We start from the raw sequence: 25,818 nt of genomic DNA, 5'->3' as shown, positions 1-25,818 counted from the left end.
GACCTGAGACTATAAAACTTCTAGAAGAAAATATAGGTCTTAAGCTCCTTGACATCATTCTTGGCAAAGAGTTTTTAGATTTGACACCAAAAGCAAAGGCATCCAGTGCAAAAATAAACAAGTAGACAACATCAAAATAAGCTTCTGCACAGTTACGGAAATCATCAAAAAAAAAAAAAAAAAAAAAAAAAAAAGAAAGAAAGAGGGGCGCCTGGGTGGCGCAGTCGGTTAAGCGTCCGACTTCAGCCAGGTCACGAACTCGTGGTCCGTGAGTTCGAGCCCCGCGTCGGGCTCTGGGCTGACAGCTCAGAGCCTGGAGCCTGTTTCGGATTCTGTGTCTCCCTCTCTCTCTGCCCCTCCCCCGTTCATGCTCTGTCTCTCTCTGTCCCAAAAATAAATAAATGTTGAAAAAAAAAAAAAAAGAAAGAAAAAAGACAACCTACAGAATGGAAGAAAATATTTGTAAATCATATATTTGCTAAGTGGTTAATATCTAAAATATACAGAGAACTTGTATAACTTAATAGCAAGAAAACAAAAACACAAACATCCAAAACCCTGTCCCCCAACCCAAAGAATGCAGTTAAAGAATGGGCAGAAGATCTGAAAAGCCACTTTTCCAGAGAAGTCACACAGATGGGCAACAAGTACATGAAAAGGTGCTTAGCATCAGTAATCATCAGGGAAATGCAAATCAAAACCATGCTGAGATACTACCTTATACCTGTTAGAAGGCTGGAAAGGATGTATAGGGGACCTTTATGCACTGTTATGACAATGTTAATCGGTATAGGTATTATGGAAAGCAGTGTAGAAGTTCCTCACACAATGAAAATAGAACTACCATATGATCCAGCAATCCCACTTCTGAGTATATATCCAAAGGAAATGAATTTATGATCTCATAAACATAGATATACTCCTATCTTTATTGCAGCATTATTCACAATAGCCAATAAATACATCGATACCACCTATGTGTCCATCAGCAGATGAATAAATAGGTAAAGAGTTGTGGTCAATATATACAGTGAATATTATTCTGCCCTAAAAAGAAAATCCTGCCATTTGTGACAATGTGAACAAACTTTGAGGACATTATGCTGAGTGAAAAATGTCAGAGCGGGGCGCCTGGGTGGCGCAGTCGGTTAAGCGTCCGACTTCAGCCAGGTCACGATCTCACGGTCCGGGAGTTCGAGCCCCGCGTCGGGCTCTGGGCTGATGGCTCAGAGCCTGGAGCCTGTTTCCGATTCTGTGTCTCCCTCTCTCTCTGCCCCTCCCTTGTTCATGCTCTGTCTCTCTCTGTCCCAAAAAATAAATAAATGTTGAAAAAAAATTAAAAAAAAAAAAAAGAAAAAAAAAGAAAAATGTCAGAGAAAGACAAATACTGTATGATCTCACTTATATGTGGAATATAAAAAAGCTGAAGTCATAGAAACAGTAGATTGGTAGTTCCTAGGGGCTGGGTGGTGGGGAAAAAGAGATGTTGATCAAAGGGCACAAACTTCCAGTTATAAGAGGAGTAAGTCCTGGAGATCTAATATGGTAACTCTAGTTAATAATACTGTGTTATATAATTGGAAGTTTCTCTGAGACTAGATTTTAAATATTCTCACCATAACAATAACAAAAAATGTATGTGTGTGATGTGAAGGATGTGTTAACCAACTTTATGTTGGTAATTATTTAGCAATATATATATTAGCAATATATATATATATATATTTAGCAATATATATATATACATATATATATGTTTTAAGTCAATAGGCTGTTTACTTTAAATTTGCACAATATTCCAAGTCAATTATATCTCGATAACCAAGTCAGGGAAAAAATAAGGTATGCAAGAAAGGAAAATTGAGAAAAATGAGAGAAAGAAAATATGAAGACAAAAATAGAAATCAAAGACTGAAAATAGTAAAACAGAATTGATGTCATGTATATGAATGGATTTCTATGGGAAAAAAAATATGAGCACTCACATAGGAAGATGACACTAAGAAGTGCAGTGAAAATGTGAAGAAAATACATGTCAAAATAAGATATAGTGAATACAATACAAACACATATTGGATAAAAGTTTTGAGACTATTATGTAGTTTTGGATAAATAAATTTGAAGCTCTGCATGAACTGGATGATTATTTAAGACAAATTGACTCAAGAAATGTAGCCTAAGAAATTATGAATTACCCAAGAAGCAGATTTGACTCAATATTGACCAAAGAAAAAGTAGAAAATAATGGTAATCAATAATAATAAATTTTTTTAGAAGGCTAATCTCTTTCCAACACCTGTGTTTCTATTTGGATTTATCAGCACTTTGTCTGAAATGTCCATGCAGCAGACATTTTCAGTGCTATATAAAATGTTCCAGATTATGGAATTGGAAACTTGTGCACAGACTTAATGATACTGAAACCTGAAAATAAATGTACAGAATATAGAACTATGATTTAATGCTTCTTGCATTATCCTCTGTTACGTTCCCAGTATGGGCAAGAATGCCTGCAGACCTCAGAGGATCTATTCTAAAAGAATTTTCTTTTTGTTTACCATGTTCATGTTTTATAATGTAAATGTAAGCAAATATTTTTATTTCATAATTTTTCCACATTTGTTTAAAAATATTTGCTGTGGTTTGAATGTTTGTGACCCCCCTCCCCGTTAAAATGTTGAAATCTTAAGGCCTTACGCAATGATATTAGTAGGTGGAGCCTGGGGGAGGTGGAGCCTTTAGGAATGCTCTTATTAAAAGTGGCTCTAGAGAGAGAACCCTAGTGCCTTTCACCTTGTGAGGACACAGCAAGAAGGCGCTAGCTATGAACCACGAAGAGAGCCCTCATCAGGTGGCTATGCTGGTGCCTTGATCTTGGACTACCCAGAACTATGAGAAATTAATTTCTGATGTTTATAAGCTAGCCAAGTTGTGGTATTTTGCTATAGCAGTCCAAGCAGACTAAGATAGTATTTTAATTAGACAGTTAAATTTCTCATTTCCCTTTCCTCTACATATTCTAATAAAAGTGACATGTTGCTCCTGAGGATTTTCGTAGTTACGCCATGTCCTGTGTCCCATGGTGTTTATTCTCCAGAAGAACAGTTGTAGTTCAGCCTTACTGATAAATGTATGTGAGGGTATCCTAAGTTAAATGTGTACAAAATGAATCAAGAAGTATAATAAAGGAATAATACATAACAACTAAATAGGGTTCATGCCCAAAATTTGAAAGATAGTTCATTAGAAAATCTATTAATTAAATAACATCACTTCAGAAGGGTAAAGTAGAAAAATTGTTAACAGCCCAATAATACTATTATTAAAAGTTCTTTGAAAATTTGGAACAGAAAAAATATTTTAAAATAATGTAACTCAAGACAATTACTTAATAAACAATGGAATTCAATGAAGTGGAACAACAAAGATGTCCTCATTATGAATATAGGCATTCTTGGAAAGCATTATAATATGTTTTCTAAAACAATTAAAATTTCAGAAAGGAGAAGGCAAAATTATTGCCTACAGGTGATAGACATGTCCATTAAAATGTGAGGAGTATCAACTGAAAATAAAAAAAAATAAATAGAATTTATAAAGTGACTAGGAATTAAATCAATATATGATAACTTGAGTCTTGTTTTCTTAAATAGAAAATACAAGATATAAAAGATCTTAGAGTGGCAGCAAAAAATATATATTTAATATATATGTAATATTTATATGTAATAATTAGCATCAACAATAAACAGTATATTCCCATCTGACTTATTAGACTTGCCTTGTCTGAAAACCATATAGAGAGCTAATAGAAGTTCTAGCCAAGAAAGTGTGATTTATAGGTCCTGTTTCAGATTAAGTGAACCTATTTGTTCTTTACAGATTAGTTACCAGTGATTGATCTCAGCTAGTTTTGTAATCCATTTCTTGGTGTTGATACTGCAGTAGCATTATGTGTGGGGTGTTTTTGTTTTGTTTTAGAAGTATTTATTTATTTATTTATTTATTTATTTATTTATTTATTTATTTATTTTTTGGTGAGGGAGGTGAAGGTTTCGTGCTTCCATATATTTAGTTTAGGTCCTAGCTGTGTCTCTGGTGCGTTGGCTGTAGAAGGAGTTGAGAATTTTGTTTGATGAGCCAAAGTGCACCAGGTCTGTCCATTTGGTTAGCAAAAACAATCTGCTGTGAGATTCATTTTACATAAGATCTAAGACTACAATGGAGAGAATCTGCTGCAATGGTGTCTTATAGAAAGACTATGGTTTACTCCAAAATCAAATGAGGAAATAAGTGAGTTGGGGAGAGATGGGGATAGTAATACAGATACACCTACTGATTTTGATTAAGAGACATCACAGACTCAGGTAGTACAATTAACCTAAAGTAAATCATTAGATAGCTGACGTCCTTTTTCTATTTCTATCTGAAATAAGCTAGTCACAAAAGGCCACATATTACATGATTCCGTTTGTGTGAAATCTTCACAATGGGCAGATCTTCTCAAAATGAGGAAGTAGATTAGTGGTTGCCTAAGTCTAGCAGAGGGGAGGGGATGGATGGTTGGTAGTGGTAGTGAATAGGTACAGACTTTCCTTTGGGGTTGATGAAATGGTACTGAATTTGGGTTATGATATGACAACTATAGATACATTACCAACCACACAACCTCAGAACTCATTTAAACAGGTGAACGTTATGTATGTAAATTATTTCTCAATAAATCTGTTAAAATTACAATGTTACTAACTTGGAAAAATTTAAAGGATTTAATAGACTGTAGCATTTTGAAATAGATTAACAAGGAAGACTCTCACATTAAAATGCATGAGGATAATTTTTAAATATACTTTAGTGAGTGTTACTAGGCAGTTTCGTGAATGTCACTAGAAAAATGAGCAATGGTTATTAAAAAAGCAATTCAAAATGACTCAAAATAAATTTTTATTATTCAGAAAACAAAGTTAAAAAAGTTAATTATAAACTACATTTTTAATTAGAACATTTTTTTAGTATAATTGACACAGTGTTATATTAGTTTCAGGTATACAACATGGTGATTTGACAAGTTATAGATTATACTATGTTCACCACAAGCAAAACTACCATATCTATCCCATTATATCACTATCATTGACTATATAGTCCTTATACTGTGTCTTTTATTCCTGTGACATATTCGTTCCATAACTGGAAGCCTGTTACCTCCTCTCTTCTTCACCCATTTAGCCCAATACACTCCTTCTGGTAATGACCAGTTTGTTTTCTGTACATATAGGTCTGATTCTGCTTTTTGTTTTATTCATTTTTTGAATTCCACTTATGAGTAGAATAATACAGTGTTTGTCTTTGTCAGTCTGACTTATTTCACTTAGCATAATACTCTCTAGATCCATTCATGTTGTCTCAAATGGCACAATCTTGTCCTTTTTTATGGCTGTATAATATTCCTGTGTGTGTGTGTGTGTGTGTGTGTGTGTGTGTGTGTGTGTGTGTACATATACATACCACATTTTCCTTATCCATTTGTGTATTGATATACACTTAGGTTAGTTCCATATCTTGGCTATTGTAAATAGTGCTGTGAACAATAGGGGTGCATATATCTTTTCAAATTGATGTTTTAATATTCTTTGTGTAAATATCTAGTAGTGGAATTATTACATTGTATGGTATTTCTATTTTTAACTTTTTGAGGAACTTCTGCACTGTTTTCCATAGTGGCTGCACCAGTTTACATTCTCACCAACAGTGCACGAGGGTTCGTTTTTCTCCACATCCTTGGCAACACTTGTTTTTTCTTGTTATTTTGATTTTAGCCATTCTAACTGGTGTGAGGGGATACCTCATTGTTTACTCCAAAACCAAGTGGAGCATCACAAGTGAAGAAATAAGAGAGTTGGGGAGAGATGGGGATGATTTAAATTTTTTATTTTGAGATAATTATAGATTGACATGTAGTTATACAAAATAATACAGAGAGATTCTCTGTGTCCTTTACCCGGTTCTCCTCAGTGGTAACATCTTGCAAAGGTATACTACACCATTGTTATTAGCATATTGATATTTATACAGTCAAGACAAAGAAGAGTGCTATCACTACAATGACCTGTCATGTCTCATTTTTGTAGCCACATCCACTTGTCTTCCTCAGTTTCTTCCTTACATTTCCCATTCTTAACCCTCAGCAACCACTAATCTGTGCCACATACCTATAATTTCTCATTTCAAGACAGTTATAGTAATGAAATCCTGTGTTATGCATTCTGTTGGGATTGGCTCTTTTACTCTGTATAGTTTCCTAGAGATTCATTCGAGGTGTATGTTATGTGTCAGCAGTTTGTTCCTTTTTATTGCTGAGTAGTGTTCCATGGAACAGCTTTCCCTCAGTTTAACCATTCGCCCATTGAAGAACATCTAGGTTGCTTCCAGTTTGGAGCTGTGATGAATAAAATTGCCATGACTGTGTATGTGTACAGATTTTTATGTGAACATGACTTTTCATTTCTCTGCGATCAGTGCCCAAGAATGCAGTTGATTGGGTCATATGGAATTGCATGTTTAGTGTAGTAATAAATTGGCGAACTTTCATAGTGGCAATACCATTCTATATTCACACCAGCAGTATATGTGTGATCCATTTTCTCAGCATCCGTGTTGGTATTGGGTGTTTTTGCTGCCTTTTTTCCCCCCTGTGCCATTCTGATGGGTGTGTAGTGACTTACCAGTTTCATTTTAATTTGTATTTTTATAAAGATAATGTTGAGCATATTTTTATGTGCTTATATCCTCTTTGGTGAAATGTCTTTCTGTTGTTTATCTATTTTGTAATGGATTTTTTTTTAGTGTTAAAATTTAAAAGTTTTTTTTTTGTATATATATTGTAGATACTGGTCCTTTGGATTTATGGTTTGCAAATATTTTTTCTCAGTTTGTAGCTTGTCACTCCACCTTCTTATAAGGCCATTTGCAGAACAAATTTTTAGTCTTGATAAGGCCCAGTTTGTTCTTTTTTTTTATGGATTATAATTGGGGGTTAAGTTGAAGAACTCTTTGAATAGTCCTATACACAAACTTTTTTTTTCCTTATTTATTTCTAGCTTTATAGTTTTACATTTCATTTTTAATTCTATGATTTATTTTGCGATTTTGTATAAAGTATAAGATGTAGGTTGAAGTTAATTTATTTTAGCTATGAAAGTCCAGTTACTCCAACACAGTTTGTTTAAAATTTATCCTGCCTCCACTGAATTGTTTTTATACCTTTGTCATAAAGCAATTGGGCATGTTTATGTGGGATTATTTCTGGATTCTCTGTTCTGTTGATATGTGTGTCTGTCCTGCCAATACCATACTGTCTTGACAGCTATTTAATAGGCCTTAACATCAGTTACAGTAATTTCTCCTATTTTAATATTTTAAAGATTGTTTTAGCTATTTTAAGACCTTTCCTTTTCTATATAAGTTTTAGAAAAGTTTATCCATATCTACAAGAAAACTTGCTCGGGTTTTGAAGGGAATTATATCAAACCTAGAAATTAATTTGGCAAGAATTGATGCTTTCACTATATTGGGACTTCCAATCCATGAATGTAGTATGGGTATATCTCTTCATTTGTTTAAGCATTCTTTGATTTCTTTCCTCAGCATTTAAAAATTTTCCAGGGGCGCCTGGGTGGCGCAGTCGGTTAAGCGTCCGACTTCAGCCAGGTCACGATCTCCCTGTCCGTGAGTTCGAGCCCCGCGTCAGGCTCTGGGCTGATGGCTCAGAGCCTGGAGCCTGTTTCCGATTCTGGGTCTCCCTCTGTCTCTGCCCCTCCCCCGTTCATGCTCTGTCTCTCTCTGTCCCAAAAATAAATAAACGTTGAAAAAAAAAATAAATAAAATAAAAATTTTCAGCATACAAATTCTGTACATGTTTTGTTAAGTTTATCCTAAATATTTAATCTCTACAGTGATTTTAAGTGGCATCGTGTCTGAATTTCAGTTTCCATTTGTTCATTGTTAGTATACAGAAATGCGATTTATTTTTGTGTGGTGATTTGTCTTGTATCCAAGATGTCACTCAACTCACTTTTTACTTCTGGGATTTATTATTATTATTATCACTCATTATTATTATTATTATTTGTAGATTGTTTGGAATTTTATCCATAGACAGCCCTGTCGTTTGCAAATAGGAGAAAGCAGTGCAAGCTGGGGCTAGTCAGCACTCCACTGTCTCCCACCCCTGGTGTCAGTGAATTCTCGTCGTGTCTGAGTGTCCATCCCTACCTAGCATCAGGAGGTGGAATGAGGTAGGACAATATGGAGTGGATGACATTCTGCTCCCCCTGTGCCCTAGTCATCAGTGAGGCCCAGTGACCTAAGCTTCTACTCCTGTCCACACCAACAAGGCAGAGCAGGGTGGTGGAGTTGGGCCTAGTTGGTGCTCTACGGCCTCTCCTTCCTTTCTGTGAGCTTCTGTCCTTACTCTGCAGCAGCAAAGGGTGTGACTGAGCCTCATGCTTCCCCTCTCTACGGAAACAGAGGGTCACACCAGGGATGTTACTGTCCTCAGAGTCAGTGACACAGCAAATGCCTTACTTTTATGGGGAAGGTATCAGTGGGTGGGAGGAGGAAGTCAGCGTTTACCTAGGTGTCTGCAGTGAGTCAGTGCCCACTTAGACCTGTTGGGTCAGAAGTTGAATGTGTGCACACACGTAAAGCTTATGCTGCACATCAATGGGGGTGGAGGGTGCAGCCTGCTAGAAAGAAGATTAAATAGCACTTGGAGTCTCATAACATTATTTCCAAAAGGATACACTAAAAAACCACTCATCATATAAAGAACTTGGAAAAAATGGCCAAAAAGTAAATCTTTAGTGTTATACAAAGAAATATAATATTTGAAGTTTAACCTTTTTTTCTTATCTATTTTTGTAAAATTGTAATTAACCCACAAGTCTAGTGTATGGTGTATAGAAAACCACTCCTAAATTTCAGTGAATTACAGTGATATTTATTTCACGTTTACATTGTCTTTCAGCTGATCTTGCCTCCACTTGACTGTTCTTGGAGATAATATGTTTTTATATAGGTACTTTTAAACTAATTACTAATTGGGGTATCTGGGTGGCTTAGTCGGTTAAGTGTCTGACTTTGGCTCAGGTCATGATCTCATAGTTTGTGGGTTCAAGCCTTGCGTTGGGCTGTGTGCTGACAGCTCGGAGCCTGGAGCCTGCTTCCAATTCTGTGTCTCCCTCTCTCTCTCTGTCTGTCCTCAACTCATGCTCTCTCTTATTCTCTCAAAAATAAACCAACATTAAAAAATATATTTATACTGATTATTAATTAAACCTATTAACTTACAAAGTATTTTAAAAATCAGTACCTTGTCATCTCCAAGAGTTTTCTTTAGAGACTCCTCAGTAGCTCTTAAAACCCATTTCAGAATTCTAGTAACATTTTAATTTTCCTTAAAGGAGACAAGTAATTCTATTTTTTTAAATAAAAAAGTGAAATAAAGCATTTTGGGGATGGCATTTTAGGCCTACGCAATGGCATGGGTGATGGAGCACCATGTGTAAATTATGAATATCCATTATCTATGGCAGTGGTTTTCAAAGTGGTTCCTGGATCATCAGCATTGCCTGGGATCTCATTAAAAATTCCATTCTTGGTTTCTTTTATGTGATGACCAATAATTCTGGTTTGCCTGGGATTCTCCTGGTTTTAGCACTGAAACTAAACACTGTTTAATGTTTAGTGGAAACACTGTTTCCCAGTATAGGAACATCCTGGGAAACCCCTCTTTCCAGGGCAGACTGGGGCAGTTAGTCACCTTAGGTTGCTAATCGCAGGGCTACTGCATCAGAAACTTGGTGTGAGGCCCAGCAATCTGTGTTTTTCTAATCCCTCCTGGTGGTTTTGATGCATGCTGATCTGGGAACTATGAGCAATTTGGCATGGTTCCATGATGGGAGTATATAATATGGGATGAAGTTAAAGAGTAAGTAGAAGCCAGGCAATGAAGGCCCTTGAATGCTTTGTTAAAAGAGTTTCATCCTAGGGGCATTTGGTGGCTCAACTTGGTTAGGTGTCCGACTTTGACTCCGGTCGTGATCCCACAACTCTGTGAGTTCAAGCCCCACATCAGGCTCTGTGCTGACAGCTCGGAGCCTGGAGCCTGCTTCGGATTCTGTGTCTCCCTCTCGCTCTGCCCCTCCTCTGCTCACGCTCTGTCTCTGTCTCTGTCTTTCTCAAAAATAAACACACTAAAAAAAAGTTTCATCCTCTAGTTATTAGTTATTAACTCATAAACTCAAGGATATTTGATTAGAAGAGTATAGATTTTGAGCTGACTCTTTTGTATAGAGGAAACTACTGTGACTGGTTAAAATATTCCATTTTATCTATAAGTAAAATTAAATTATATCTTAACTAACTCCAGTTTTCAAATTAATATAAAATCAAATATTTAAAAGGAAATGACTGTCTTCATGTATACCGGCTCAGTCTGTGTGCTTCAACAGAGTATCTAAAAGTTCATTTTCTGGATTAGCAAAATATATACTTGATTCAAATTTGAACTTTAATTAACTTTATGTGTATGTTTTAGAAATACAAAGTATTGCTAGCTCATTAGGTATAATTTTTTGGAAGATCTTAGGTCCAGGGATATAAATACAGTTTATGAAATCAAGAGAAATTGTTGAATTGGTCTGTTTTCAAACTTCTTGGAAAATAGTATTGAGGTAGATATCATAAAACATGAAATCTAAAAACATGTTGTGCTTTTGTTACATGTATAAGAAATATTTTTAAATGCTTCTTATAGCTTTTCTTATATTTTGCTTTATTTGAAGTATTAAAGCTTTACAGTACATAAAGCCTTCACATATATTTGGAAGCCAGGACATCTTTCCAAAACTTCAAGTAATACCTAGGCCATACATATTTACACTTTTCTTTCTTTTAATCTGTGTTTAGGAAATGGCTGGTTTCTTGATGATGTTGTAATCAAGGATCCCACAACAGACCGCGAATATGCCTTCTTCTGTCACAGGTGTGTAGGTTTGCTTTTACATTCATCAGATTCATTTCATGTTAGTTCCAAGTTCATGTATTTTGGAGCAATGGATAGCTTATCCACTTATTCCTGGTCATATGAGAATGAAAGTCCCTGGCAAGAAAACTGATCCCCTGTGGACTAGGTCACAAATTAAGCTCGGTTATAATAAATGTACAAAATAAATGTTGCACGTGGCTTTTTATACAATGATGGCTTTGCTGACTTACTGTCACTAGGCCTTGATTTTTGGGTTATTCTTGCAAAGTGGTGATAGATTTGCTCTTTCTTTCAGCACTCTCCTGCCTCTTTCCCTATGGAACCAATAATAGGCGTTTATGAAATAACTGACTGTAGTTTGAAGTGTAGTTGATGGCTTAAAACCAGGAATTTAATAACTGGTGCAAGGGGGTGTAAGATCTGTGACCTTGACCAGCTAACTGACTGACTGCCCTGTGGGTTAGGGAAAGCAGGTACCTCTCCCATAATCTGATGGCAGCCTCTCCTCCCTCCCTTGCACTTTCTTAGTCACTTCATGCATTTCCTTTTCCATTTTCTGCTCTGCATGTGCCAACAAGATACCTATGACTTTTTCCGGTTCCTGTTACCCGTTATTTCTGACTTGGTTCCATAATTGCCAGTGCTCAGTGTAAGTGTAAAGCCACAATATTCCTGATATATTTTTCTTTCCATAGATGGCTGGATCAAGGGGAAGATGATGGTAAAATTGCCAGAGAACTGTATGCCAGGGATAACAGTATCATTTTTGGGCGTGAGTGTCTTATATGCACATTTCTGGGAAGGTTCTCTTACGATGATTGAGGAAAGCATGACTCTGCTGAAATTAATGATTTTCTCTTTCCTTTATACCTTCAGGGCAGAAGCTAGAACTTAGTAGAAAAGAAACAGTAAGATTTTACTTTTGGCCTTAAATTATTTGGTATCAATAGTGTCCAAATTGCTATTTGATGTGTTAAAAAAAACCAGTGTATAATGTTCTCTTTGTCTTCTCATGCTGGTGTTTTTGTTTTGTTTTGTTTTCATATTAAGTGGGCTGCAGAAAGATGGAAGTTTGTGAAAGGAAATACTCTTCAATTCTACAACAAGCTCACTGGAGGGTTTGTCCGTCTGCATTCAGATGGCACAGTTGATGCACTTGGAGAGAAGACAGACAAATACGGTAAAGTCATTTGGCAAAGCAGCTGGTGCTGTGGCAGTTTTGGGAACTAGAGGAAGGCAGTTTAATTTATGGTTTTGCTTCTTTTCACATGGCTTTACACCAGTATTAGGCCATTTAAACAATTCATGACTTACACTAATACAAATAATCACCAGTGACACGCTTTAAATCCGGGCAGATCATGTCATTTTGCAGAAATGTATTGAAGTATTGAAGCAAAATTTTCCAGCTGCATCTATGAATATGACTTTGCTGTACTTTGTTAGAAACCATGTTGTTTAATAGCCTCTAAGATGTGCTGGAGATTTTTCCTCAAAATGTAACCTCCTCTACCTTATATTAGAGATCCCAAGGAATCATCCAGTTTTCTCCTCTATGAAAATACGTGGAAGGCTAAGAATACTTCCTAGTAGCTTCCCTTTCCAAAATTAATCTATCCCTTAGACATTTTCCTTACCTGTTGGTTCCCATTTGGAATGATTTACCTACTTAGATCATTCAAAGTGACCCTTTATATTCAGGACCCTGGGGCTGGTGGTTTTTTCCTTATTGAATATAGTATATTGTGTTTCCAAATGTGGTCGCAAAAGTATCTGCTATTGTTAAATCAGAAACTGTGAAGGATCTAAGTTTTGCCCTATTTTCAGAAAACATGAGAGCACAGTCAAAGACCAAGACCATTCATTTCCCACAGCAAGTGCAGCAGCCAGAGCAACATCTTGGTTGGTTCCCCAAGTCTGAATCCCACAGCATTTGAGGTGAAGGCTTGACAGAACCTGCATATGTGGGTGGGTGCATTAAAGGGGAGAAATCCCCAAGTCAGGAAACTCTGGTCTTATGTAGGGTTGCCCATCCTTCCTTTCAGAAAAAGAGCAAGAGAGACAGAGACAGAGAGAAAGGAGACAGACAACACCTTTTTTCATTCTGGAATATAAACAAATCTTCTCCAGGGAAGGGAAGGAAAGGCCTTTACCTTTTTATTCTCCTGGGGCAGAGAGAGAGAGAGAGAGAGAGAAGGAAAGGAAGAGAGGGAGGGAGAGAGATGAGAGAAGAGGAGAAGAGAGGTAAGGGAAAGGAAGTGGAGGGGGAGAGATCTCGAAGCTTTATTATGACAGATTGTTTCCTTATATAAACATTTTGTAAGTGTCTTTATTCAGAGGGCCGGCCTCTGCAGGAGAACGACAGATGTAGGGAGGATTGTCTTCTCACACTCATCATACAACCTAATCTGTAAAGGGACCTTGCCACTTCCACATCAAGAAGTGGAATTCATTTCCTTACTTACCCTTTACTGGATCAAGCCTTTCTACACATTTTGACTAATACAGTGCAGATGGGGCAACACTGTAACTTGCAAAATCTGTATCTTCTACCTTTATCTCTTGGATTAATTCCTCTTGGAAGCCAGTCCTCCTGCTACAAGAAAGCCCAGACAGCCATACAGAAAGAATTGATGTTCCAACAGCTCCAACTGAGTTCTTGCCCGATAGTCAAATATGTGGGTTCCTGTGTAGACCACACTAACTGGTAGATATGAAAAAGAGAAACTTTTTACCCCGAAGCATTTCTAGCATCTTAATATGCTCGTCCTTTAATATATAAAGTAGAATGAGCAGTCCTCAACAAGGGAGGTACAGGATAGTATGAGTAATTTTCCTTGGCATAACTGACATTTTTGCAACAGGAGGTCTTTTAGGTGTGATAATTACTTGCAGCACTATTTCCTGATGTTATGCTCAGTATCCTATACATTCACACTCATGAATCAGTTTGCACATGCCTGGAAAGTGTTGTGATGAACAGTGCTGACCCATGGACATCTTTTCAGGAAAATATTTTAAGAACTTGTCTCTGAGATAAGTTTGCTTATACTTTTCACTCTACAAAACAATGTTGTTTTTATCACCATGAGACAATAACTTTTGTTTAGTCATCAAGCTGATTGTAAATTTAGCTATTTCCATATGCAGAGAGTTAGATGCTCATTTCTCTGAGAGCTGCTAAACCATTTATTGGCAATACTGGGCCTAAAAGCATGACACAGCGTGGGAAGATCTTTGAAATAGGTATTAAAAACAATACTATGCCAACATTGAGAATGACAATCATAAACAAGTCTTCTTGTCTTTAGTGTGATGTCTTAGAACCAAAAAGAAGGGCCAGACAACCAAAGCAATTCAGTTTTTAATTCCAAACCCTTGATAGTTACTTTATGTCAGGGCCACTTTCACAAACTTCCCCTACCCCCAAATTTCAAAAGATTTACTATAAAATACAGCTTTCCATAGTTTTCTCACTTTATAGTTTTGAAGAAAAAAATTCATAACCTAAATGAGATTTGACTTATAGTCTAACAGGAGTAAGCATGAATTTTAAAAATGTAAAATATATCGTTCCACTGGAAGTTTCTAATTGTCATTATTGTCTTCTGCATTGTCTCTAAGAATCGAGGTCAATAGTTGTTCAGTAGTCTCCCCTTATCCCTGGTTTCGCTTTTCACAGTTTCAGTTACTTGCAGTCAACTGTGATGTGGAAGCAGATGATCCTTCTTCTGACATGTCGTCAGAAGGTCAGTGGTAGCATGACACTATGTCACAATGTCTACGTCATTTACCACACTTCATTTCATCATGTAGGCATTTTATCATCTCATATCATCACCTGAAGAAAGGCGAGTACAATACAATAAGATATTTTGAGAGAGAGAAAGAGACCACATTCACATAACTTTTATTATAGTATATTATTATAAGTTTCCTACTTTATTATTAGCTATTGTTAATCTCTTACTGTTCCTAATTCATAAATTAAACTTTATTATAGGCATTTATGCAAAGGAAAAAACATGGAATATATAGGGCTTGGTACCATCTGCAGGTTTAGGCATCCACTGGAGGTTTTGCAGTGTATCCTCTATGGATAAGGAGGAACTACTGTATCAGGTTTTGATGATGGATTTTTGATTTTTGTTTTTGGAGTGGTTATTTGGTTCCGTGTTAGACTAGTGCATATGGAAGAGGTGACTACATTCTTCAGTGTAGGAGTTTTAAAAATCTGTCCACAAATTACTTGACACGGACTTCTTCAAGATGTGGGCCCACTCTTCTCCCCTTGAATATGGGATGGACTAAGGGACTTTCTTCTAACAAATAGAATATGGCCTGGGCGGCTCAGTCAGTAGAGTGTCCCAACTTTTGATTTCAGCTCAAGTCATGATCTCATGGTTCATAGGATCGAGCCCTATGTTGGGCTCTGTGCTGACAGCATTGAGCCTGCTTGGGATTCTCTCTCTCCCTCTCTCTTTGCCTCTCCCATGCTTTCTCTTTCAAAATAAATAAACCAAAAAAAAAAATATGTTAGAAGTGATTATGTGTGTCTTTTGAAGCAAGGTCATAAAAGGCATTATAGATTTTTCCTGGTATTCTTTTTGGATCACTCACTCTGGAGGAAGCCAACTGCCATGTCTTTAGGACATCCAAGCAACCCTATGGAGAGGGTTTCCAACTTGGAAAGGAACAGAAGCTTCTTACCAACAGCCATGTTGAGTGATCCATCTCATGAGAGTATCCTCCAGCTCCAGTCAAGCCTTCAAATGACAACAGCCCCAATCAACAACTTGAGTGTAATCTCATGAGAGACCCTGACCCAGAGTTACCCACCTGTAAGAAAGATGTGTCAGTATATTCTCACCCTGGACACTATGATGGATTCCGCCTTCCCCTCACACTAAGTTATGGCAGCATCTCTCCTCTCTCTAATCTGAATTCTCATCATCTTTCTTGCATTGCTGATTCATTTCTACATTTTTTACTGGTGGATTAGGAAGCCCTGTATATTCAGTTTTTTTCTGTACTGAAAACTATAAAGCATTTTTGAAAGAAATTAAGGAAGACCTAAATAAGTAGAACAATATCCTATGTTCATGGATTGGAAGACTTAATATTGTGAAGATGACTGTACTTCCCCAAATTATCTACAGATTCGATTCCATCCCTGTCAAAATACCTTTTCTACAGAAAAACTAATCCAAAATTTATATGGAATTCAAGGAACCCTGAATAGCCAAAACAGTACTGAAAAAGAACAAAATTGGAAGACTCACATTTCCTGATCTGACAAATTACTATAAAGCTACAGTAATCAAAATGGTATGGTACTGGCATAAATATTGACATATAGAACAATGGAATGGTGTTTTATATATTTTATGGGATGATCAGTCAGGTGCAAAAGACACAGGAGAGGCTCAGAAAAACAAGTTTCATTATACTCACAGATCCTAAAGACAGGAGGCATAATATATCATGCAGGACCATAGAAAAACCCCAGGGAATTCAGAAGAGAGAAGATAGGAGAGAGGGAGCACTTAGGCCATGACCTTTATTCGGATTTCCACGGGAAAGGCAAGGAAGGGCAGGGTAAACAGTTTAGGATTGGCTAATTTGAATAGTTTCACTGAGTTTTGGACTATAGAGGTGGTCTCTGCTTGCCTGGTACTTGGCTCTGGGATGATTAAGACAGAGGAACGTTGCCTCCTGGGGTACGTGGGCCAGAAAGAGGAAGTATGACTCTGGATTGGTTAGTTTGAATATTACAGGTCTGCTGTAGTCTGGGTCTTTTACTATCTCTAAGAATTTAGCCCAGAGTGAGGCAGTCTCTCCCAGCCAGAAAAAAATTTTAAGATGTCAAACCGTCATAATATACAGAAAACTTAAATTCTACACAATGCAAGTAGAATTGGGAGCCTAGAAATAAACCTGTACATGTATGGTCATTGATTTTTGACAAGGGTGCCAAGACCTTCAATTGGGGAAATAATAGTCTGTTCAACAAATAGTGCTGGGACAACTGGATATCCAAATACAAAAGAATGGAGTTGGACCTTTACCTCACACCATATACAAAATTTAAGTCAAATGGACCAAAGACATAAGATCTAAGACTATAAAACTCTTTGAAGGAAATATATGTGTATGTCTGCATATCGTTGGAATAGTCAGTGGTTTCTTGGATATGACATCAGAAGCACAAGCAACAAAGAAAAAATAGGTAAGTTGGACATCATCAAATTAAAAACTCTTATGCATCACAGGATACTATTAAGAGATGGAAAGGTGACCCCCAAAATGGGGGAAGATATTTGCAAATCATATATCTGATCATGCTCTAGTGCCCAGAATATATAAAAAGTTCTTAAAACTCAACAACATGATAAAAAAAAAACTAAAAATGAGCATAGAAACTGAATAGACATTTAATCAAAGAAGATCTACAAATGGCCAAAAAATGCATAAAAAGATGTCCACTGTCATTAGTATTAGAAAAGTGCAAATCAAAACTACAGTGAGATAGTATTCATACCCACTAGGATGGCTATAATAAAAATAACAGAAAAGAAAGACCTAAATATGAGACTTGAACCACAAAATTGCTAGAAGAAAATGTAGGCAGTAATTTCTTTGACATCAGCCATAGAAACATTTTTCTAGTTATGTCTCCTTTGGCAAGGGAAACAAAAGCAAAATTAAACTACTGGGACTACACCAAAATAAAAAGGTTTTGCACAGAAAAAAAACCATCAACAAAACAAAAAGGCAGCCTACTGAATGGGAAAAGATACTTGCAAATGATATATCTGATAAGGGATTAATATCCAAAATATATAAAGAACTTACACAGCTTCAAAACCAAAACCTCAAATAATTTGATTAAAAATGGGCAAAGGACCTGAATAGATATTTTGCCACAGAAGATATACCGATGGCTATGAAAGATATACAGGTGGCTTTTCATATGTATATGAAAAGGTGCTCAACATCACTAATCACCAGGGAAATGCAAATTAAAACCACAGTAAGGTGTCATTTTACACCTGTCAGAACGGCAAAAACAAAAAACACGAGAAATAACAACTGTTGGTGAGTATGTGGAGAAAAAGGAACCCTTGTGCTCTGTTGGTGGGAATGCAAATTGTGACAGCCACTGTGGAAAACAGTATAAAGATTTCTTTTTTTTTTTTTTTAATTTTTTTTCAACGTTTTTATTTATTTTTGGGACAGAGAGAGACAGAGCATGAACGGGGGAGGGGCAGAGAGAGAGGGAGACACAGAATCGGAAGCAGGCTCCAGGCTCTGAGCCATCAGCCCAGAGCCCGATGCGGGGCTCGAACTCACGGACCGTGAGATCGTGACCTGGCTGAAGTCGGACGCTCAACCGACTGTGCCACCCAGGCGCCCCATGATTTCTTAAAAAAATTAAAAATAGAATTACCATATAATCAAGTAATTTTACTACTGGGTGTTTACTCAGAGAAAATGAAAACACTAATTTGAAAAGGTATATTCACCCCTATATTTATTGCAGCATTATTTATGATGAATGCATAAAGAAGAGGTAATACACACACACACACACACACACACACACACACACAATCTTAGATGTAGAGAACAAATTGGTGATTGCCAGAGGGGAGGTGGATGGGGGATGGTGTGTGATAGATCAAGGGGATCAAGAGTACACTTACCTTGGGGCGCCTGGGTGGCTCAGTCGGTTAAGCGGCCGACTTCGGCTCAGGTCATGATCTCGCGGTCCGTGAGTTCGAGCCCCGCGTCGGGCTCTGTGCTGACAGCTCAGAGCCTGGAGCCTGTTTCCGATTCTGTGTCTCCCTCTCTCTGACCCTCCCCCGTTCATGCTCTGTCTCTCTCTGTCTCAAAAATAAACGTTAAAAAAATTTCGAAAAAAAAAGAAAACTTGGGATTTAAAAAAAAAAAAAAAAAAAGAGTACACTTACCTTGAACACTGAGAAATGTATAGGATTGTTGAATAGTATACACCTGAAACTAATATAACACTGTATATTAATTATACTTGAATAAAAAATGAAAAACTGTAATTGTAATTACAAAATTCTCATCTGGAAATTCCAAACAAACAACAGAACATAAGTGCTTGTGAGGATATGGAGAAATCCGAACCTTCATACGTTGCCAGTGGGAATGCAGAATGATTCAACTGCTTTGGAAAATGATTTGGCAATTAGTAAGTTAAACATAGAATTACCATGTGACCTAGCGTTTCCACTCTAAGAGAACTGAAAATAAAAATGTGTACACGAATGTTTACAGCACTATTCGCAATAGCCAAAAGACGGAAACAACCCAAACATCCGTCACCTGATGAGTGAACAAATGTGATATCCATACAATGGGACATTATTCAGCTGTACAAAGAATGAAGTACTGATTTATGCTACAACATGAATGGACTGTGAAAACATGCTAAGTGAAAAGCCAGACATAAAAGATCAAATATTGAATGATTTCATTTATATGAAATATCAGAATAGGCAAATTTATAGAGACAAAAAAGTGGATCGAAGGCTGCTGGAAGTGAGGGGAAGAGAGATTGACAGCTTAATGGCTACAGGTTTCTTTTGGGGTGATTATTTGCACAACACTGTGAATGTACCACTGAATTGTACACTTCAAAATGGTTAAAATGGTGCATTTTATGTTATGCTATTTTACTGTGGTTGACTAACATCATGAGCCCCTGTGCACTGCACGAGAGCAGAGGTAAACTTTACATTTGTAGTTGTTACGGATTTGTACATGTATTAACAGTTTCTAACAAAAAAGGCAATAATGTGTTTTGGTAAAAGGACAGCTCTTTCCAGTTCTCACAAAGGCATTATTTCACTCGCCAGTCTGGCTGATGGGAACGCATTACAAACAAACAGGTATAACAGGCAGAAGCAGAGTGCAAACTGAGCCAGGAATGCACACTTCGTATCATGACCTGAACTGGCTTTCTGTAAAGGGCCTCAGGACTGCAGTGGGTTGGAGGGAGTGGCTCTCGCGCCTTCTTCTAGCACTTTGTCTTTTTGCTGTTCCCTACTGGAGTGGAAGATCCAGCGTTCTCCGGGAAGTTTTGGAGGTGTGTACATGAAGACAACGTGTTGTCAGGGGACAGTTTCTCCCTGTGTCTCTCACATTTCTGTATGATCTGGCTCTCCTGTGCAAAGCTATCCGTGGCCACTTTAGGAATATCTGTGTAAAGAGAGATTGCAAGACAAAGAACATCTCCTTTCCTGAAGACCTTCAGGGATAGTAAGGTCTTCCGGTTTTCCTCAGAGAACATTTGTTTTCTAGTTAAGGTAATCCCTCTCTGTGGTCAAAGATTGGGCGGGTTTGCAAGCAGTTCCTAATAAGCATGGGGCTTTGCCCAGCTTGAAGTTCCTCAGGTGTGATCCCGCGTCACAGTGTGCAGTGGCAGTTACCTCACCCTACTCTGCATTGCCCTGATGGGGCTCGGGGGTCAGGGGAATCGGTATGGACCTGCACTTTGTGCTGCCTGCTGTGCCGGGTCCAATAAACTACTTAAATTCAGCGAGGCTTGCTGAGTCCTCACCGGCTGAATTCATGGAAGTGTGGCTGGCTGGCTAACAGCTGTCCTGCTGCGTAGGGACTACTTGTCTATGTGATACACAGGTGTCTTCCTGCAGGCTGTCTGTCTGTCCGATGGCGAGAGAGTGGACTAGAAGCACTAGATCATAGGGAAGGACCATAGGAAGGTCAGAGGCTGACTTCAGTCCCTAATCTCTCTTGAATCTGAGGAATGGATTCCTGGGGTTCCAGGGATTTTAGACGAGGCACAGATAGAACACGTAAGCAGGTGCCATCTAGCTGCCCCAGATGGCTGCCCAGTGCAAAAAGGCCTCGCCTTGATAGGATTCTTCAATATCGGGAAGCTGTTGATGGTAGTACAAGAATGCTAATCTAGAGTGACAGACACTAGAGTCATTATTTTGATTCCTGCATTGTTTGTTGGAGAAATGGCAATGACCAACAAGCTGGGCCTGCAATTCTGCATCCGCATTAATTCATGAGTGGTAAATCACATACTAACTTCACCTGGTGAGTGAAGGTGACGAGGGAAACCGGGAGAAACCAGGTAATGCTCCTTTCCCTTCCGAGTAGCTTCTAGCAACCACACCTGAGCTGAAAGCGAGAGGTACTTTGAAATTTCAAAGACTTGAGTTTTATTTATTTATTTATTTATTTATTTATTTATTTATTTATTTATTTATTTTTAATGTTTATTTTTGACAGACACAAAGCGTGAGTGGAGGGAGGGGCAGAGAGAGACACGCACACACAGAATTCAAAGCAGGCTCCAGGCTCTGAGCTATCAGGAGGGAGTCCCATGTGGGCTCGAACCCACAAATTGTGAGATCATGACCTGAGCCTAAGTCGGATGCTTAACCAACTGAGCCACCCAGATGTTCCATGACTTGACATTTTAATACTCAAACTACAGGGGTAGGTTGTGATCTCATGGTTCCTGAGTTTGAGCCCTGTATGGGGCTCTCTGCTGTTACCATGCAGCCTGCGTTGGAACCTCTCTACCCCTCCCTGATTTGCACATGCTCTTAAAAAATACCCAAACTACAGCATAGTTGTTATCAGAGTTATCATAGTTATCAGAGTTGATCTATATGGTTTTTCTTTCAAATTAACATTAAATTTTTTCATCATTCCAAAAGAAATCCTGAAGGGAAATTTGTTAAAATTACATTAAAACTATATATTAACTTGAAGAAATTCAAATCTTCAGTGTTCAGACTTTTCCTTTAGGAATTTGTCCTACACTTAGTTTTTCAGAACTTCATATATATTTTTAAACTATTTTCTCTCTTCACGTAGTTACTGCATTGCCTTGTTAGTGTTATTATGAAGGTTTTAGTTTCTATTATAAATAACCCCCTTTCTATTATAAATAACATATACATAAAAATAAAGAAATCTACAGCTTTTATGTTTTATTCAGTATTTAATAGGTGCCTATTTGTCAGGTATTTCTTTTGAATTTTACTACTTTAAAGAGTTTTTTCAGGTATTACAAATATAATAAACTTATCTACTTCCCAATAGTTAGATCTGTTTTGATTTCAAGCACTTTTCAGCTGGCAAGAACATCCTTAAGAAGGCAAAATAATGTTGGTAATACTGATGCTCTCATTTTGTAACTAATATTAATGGAATGTCTTTATTGTTTATTAAGAATTGGGTATTTGAAGAGGAGTTGATAAATAATACCACCTTTTCCCCTTCCTGTGTACAGAATCAATTACAGAATAAGATACAGAACGCAGACACATGGAAATTGAGATCTCAGCATTACTGCTGATGGAGTCAAATGAGGATATTAACTCTTACAAGTGACAAAGAGCTGCCCCTTACCAGTGACAAAGAGCACAGCAGAAAGGACCTTCCCTGAGGGTGGCTCCTTTGGGAACAGAAAGGGCCTAGACTGTAATACTAGCTTCTTTCAAAGCACCAAAGGCACTCTATTCCATGGTATGGAGTGTAGGGGAGTGTGAGAGTTAGCATGGGGAAAGTAGATTCCCCCTTATATATAATGTGGTTATTGATTTTTAAATACTTGTCCTTTAGAGTGATAGAAAAAGTCACATATTTCTAATTTTACTAAGAACCCTATTAAAAATGATTTAAAAATTAAATATTACTACATTTCTCTGGCGTCTTCTGGATTCATGATACAGTTTTTCATATTAGATTTAGATTTAATAAAGGTTACTTGAATAAATATATTTTCTTAAAACTAAGTATTTCTATTCTTATATTAAACTTTGCTTACTCATGGCAGATAACTAACTGTAATAATTTAAGTGAGATTTCTAGTTTTTTTTTTCTTTTTTAGAAATTATAAATTCTGTTCACAGGAGAGACTTATTAAATGTAAACACATACATACATACACACACACTTAAGTACTGGTCTGGATGTTGGAAACATTATAGGAATCAAACAAACAAAACCTGTGCCTGCTTAGAGTTTACATTCCAATGAGATTGGTGTATCTACTTTGGGAGGAGTGAGGAGTCTTTTCAACTTGATTTTACTAATTCTTTTTACTCTTCAGAGTTATTGAGACATAATTTACGTAGAACAATGTGTAAGTTTAGATACACAACATGATGATTTTATAAATGTATATATTGCAAAATGATTACCACAGTAGGGTTAGTTTACACATTTGTGTTAATGGCCTATAATTACAATTGTTTTTGTTGTTGTGAGAACAGTCAAGATCCAATCTCTGAGCAACTTTCAGGTATTTGATACAGTATTGTTGGTAATAGTCACTATGCTGTATATTACACCCTCAGAACTCAGTCATCTTATAACTGGAAATTTGTACACTGGCCAGCATCTCCTCATTTTCCCCACCTCTCGGCCTAGCAACCTCCAGTCTGCTCTCCGTTTCTGTCAGTTCAGCTTTTTTTTTTTTTTTTGTAGTTTCAAGTCTTTATTTAAATTCCAGTTAACATACAGTGTAATATTAGTTTCAGGTGTACAATTTAGTGATTAATCACTTTCATACAATACCCAGTGCTCATCACAAATGCCTTCCTTCATACCCATCACCCATTTAATCCATGCCCCAACCACCTCCCCTCCAGCAACCCTCAGTTTGTTCTCCACAGTTCAGTGTCAGATTTACAAAAAAAAAAAAAAAAAAAATTGGTTCTCAATATAAGTGAAACCATATGGTATCTTATTTTCTCTGTATGACTTCCTTTACTTAGCATAATACCCTCAAGGTCCATCCATGTTGTTACAAATGTCAGGATTTCATTCTTTTTTGTGGCTGAAAAATATTCATCTACATCTATATATATTTTCTTATCCATTCATCTGTTGAATGACACTTAGATTTTTTTCCATTTCCTGGCTACTGTGAATGAACATAGGAGTACAGATACCTCTTTAAGATAATGATTTCATATTCTTTGGATATATACGCAAAAGTATATTGCTGGAAAAGGAACTATTGGGACGTCATCAAGATAAAAAGCTTCTGCACAGCAAAGGAAACAATCAACAAAGGAAAAGGCAACTGACAGAATGGGAGAAGATATTTGCAAATGACATATCAGATAATGGGTTAGTATCCAAAATCTATAAAGAACTTAACCAAACTCAACAACTGAAAAATAATGTAGTGAAGAAATTGACAGAAGACATGAATAGACACTTTTCCAAAGAAGATCTCCAGATGGCCAACAGACACAAAAAGATGCTCAATGTCACTCATCATCAGGGAAATACAAATCAAAACCACAATGACATACCTCACATCTGTCAGAATGGCTAAAATTAACAATTCAGGAAACAACAGATGTTGACAAGGATGTGGAGAAAGGGGAACCCTCTTGCACTGTTGGTGGGAATGCAAACTGGTGCATCCACTCTGGAAAACTGTGGAGGTTCCTCAAAAAGTTAAAAATAGAGTTACCCTATGACCCAGCAATAGCACTACTAGGAGTTTATCCAAAGGATACAGGAGTGCTGATTTGTAGGCGCACGTATATGCCAATGTTTATAGCTGTTCTATCAACAATAGCCAAATTATGGAAAGAGCCCAAATCTCCATCAACTGATGAATGAATAAAGATGTGGTATGTATATACAATGTAATACTATTTGGCAATGAGGAAGAATGAAATGTTGCCATTTGCAACAATGTGAATGGAACTGGAGGGTATTGTGCTAAGTGAAATAGGTCAGAGAAAGACAGCTATGTTTTCACGCATATGTGGAATTTGAGAGCCATAAGACCACAGGGGAAGGGAAGGAAAAACAAGTTATAAACAGAGAGGGAGGCAAACCGTAAGAGACTCTTAAATACAGAGAACAAACTGAGGGTTGATGGGAGTGGGGGTTTGAGGGGGTGGGCATTGAGGAGGGCACTTGTTGAGATGAGCACTGGGTGCTCATGTAAGTGATGAATCATGGGAATCTACTCCTGAAGCCAAGACTACACTGTATGTTAGCTAACTTGACAATAAATCATTAAAAAAAAAATGTCCACAGGCAGGAGCTGTCCTGTAGGAGTTGCGAGTTTTCAGCCTCTGCCCCAACAAAATACTTATTTATTGTAAAAAAGTATATTGCTGGATCATATAGTAATTCTATTTTTAATATCCTGAGGAAACTCCATAGTGTTTGCCACAATAGCTGTGCCAATTCACCTTCCCACCAACAGTACATAAGCGCTACCTTTCCTCCAGGTCCTTGCAGGCATTTGTTATCTCTTGTCCTTCTGATAATAGCCATCCTAATTTGGTGTAAAGTGGTATCTCATTGTGGTTCTGATTTACATTTCCCAGATGGTTGGTGTTGAGTACCTTTGCTTGTACTTTCGGCCATTTGTATGTCTTCTTTGGAAGAATATCTGTTCCAATGTTCTATCCATTTTTAAATTTTTTTTTAACGTTTATTTATTTTTGAGACAGAGAGAGACAGAGCATGAATAGGGGAGGGGCAGAGAGAGACGGAGACACAGAATCTGAAACAGACTTCAAGCTCTGAGCTGTCAGCACAGAGCCCGACGCGGGGCTCGAACTCACGGACTGTGAGATCATGACCTGAGCCGAAGTCGGATGCTTAACCGACTGAACCACCCAGGTGCCCCTATCCATTTTTAAATGGAAGTGTTTTTTGTTGTTAATCGTGTGTGTGTGTGTGTGTGTGTGTGTGTGTGTGTGTGTGTGTGTGTG

The 25,818-nt window shown here is 37.4% G+C and overlaps 1 protein-coding gene across 1 annotated transcript in view; it reads left to right on the top strand.

Annotated features, from left to right (window-relative positions):
* LOC121038307 (uncharacterized) overlaps positions 1 to 25,818 on the top strand; it is a 133,857-nt gene that overhangs the window by 63,814 nt on the left and 44,225 nt on the right. Inside the window, exons 8-11 of the mRNA XM_040487845.1 lie at positions 10,972 to 11,047; positions 11,746 to 11,822; positions 11,927 to 11,958; positions 12,101 to 12,230. Coding sequence (XP_040343779.1) covers positions 10,972 to 11,047; positions 11,746 to 11,822; positions 11,927 to 11,958; positions 12,101 to 12,230 — 315 coding nt within the window. The remainder of the gene's footprint in view (positions 1 to 10,971; positions 11,048 to 11,745; positions 11,823 to 11,926; positions 11,959 to 12,100; positions 12,231 to 25,818) is intronic.

This window comes from Herpailurus yagouaroundi, unplaced genomic scaffold (genome assembly GCF_014898765.1).
Source record: "Herpailurus yagouaroundi ecotype Mexico unplaced genomic scaffold, PumYag 165, whole genome shotgun sequence".
Taxonomy (NCBI): domain Eukaryota; kingdom Metazoa; phylum Chordata; class Mammalia; order Carnivora; family Felidae; genus Herpailurus; species Herpailurus yagouaroundi.
The sequence above is the reverse complement of the archived record's forward strand: the minus strand, read 5'-3'. Positions and strand labels throughout refer to the sequence as shown.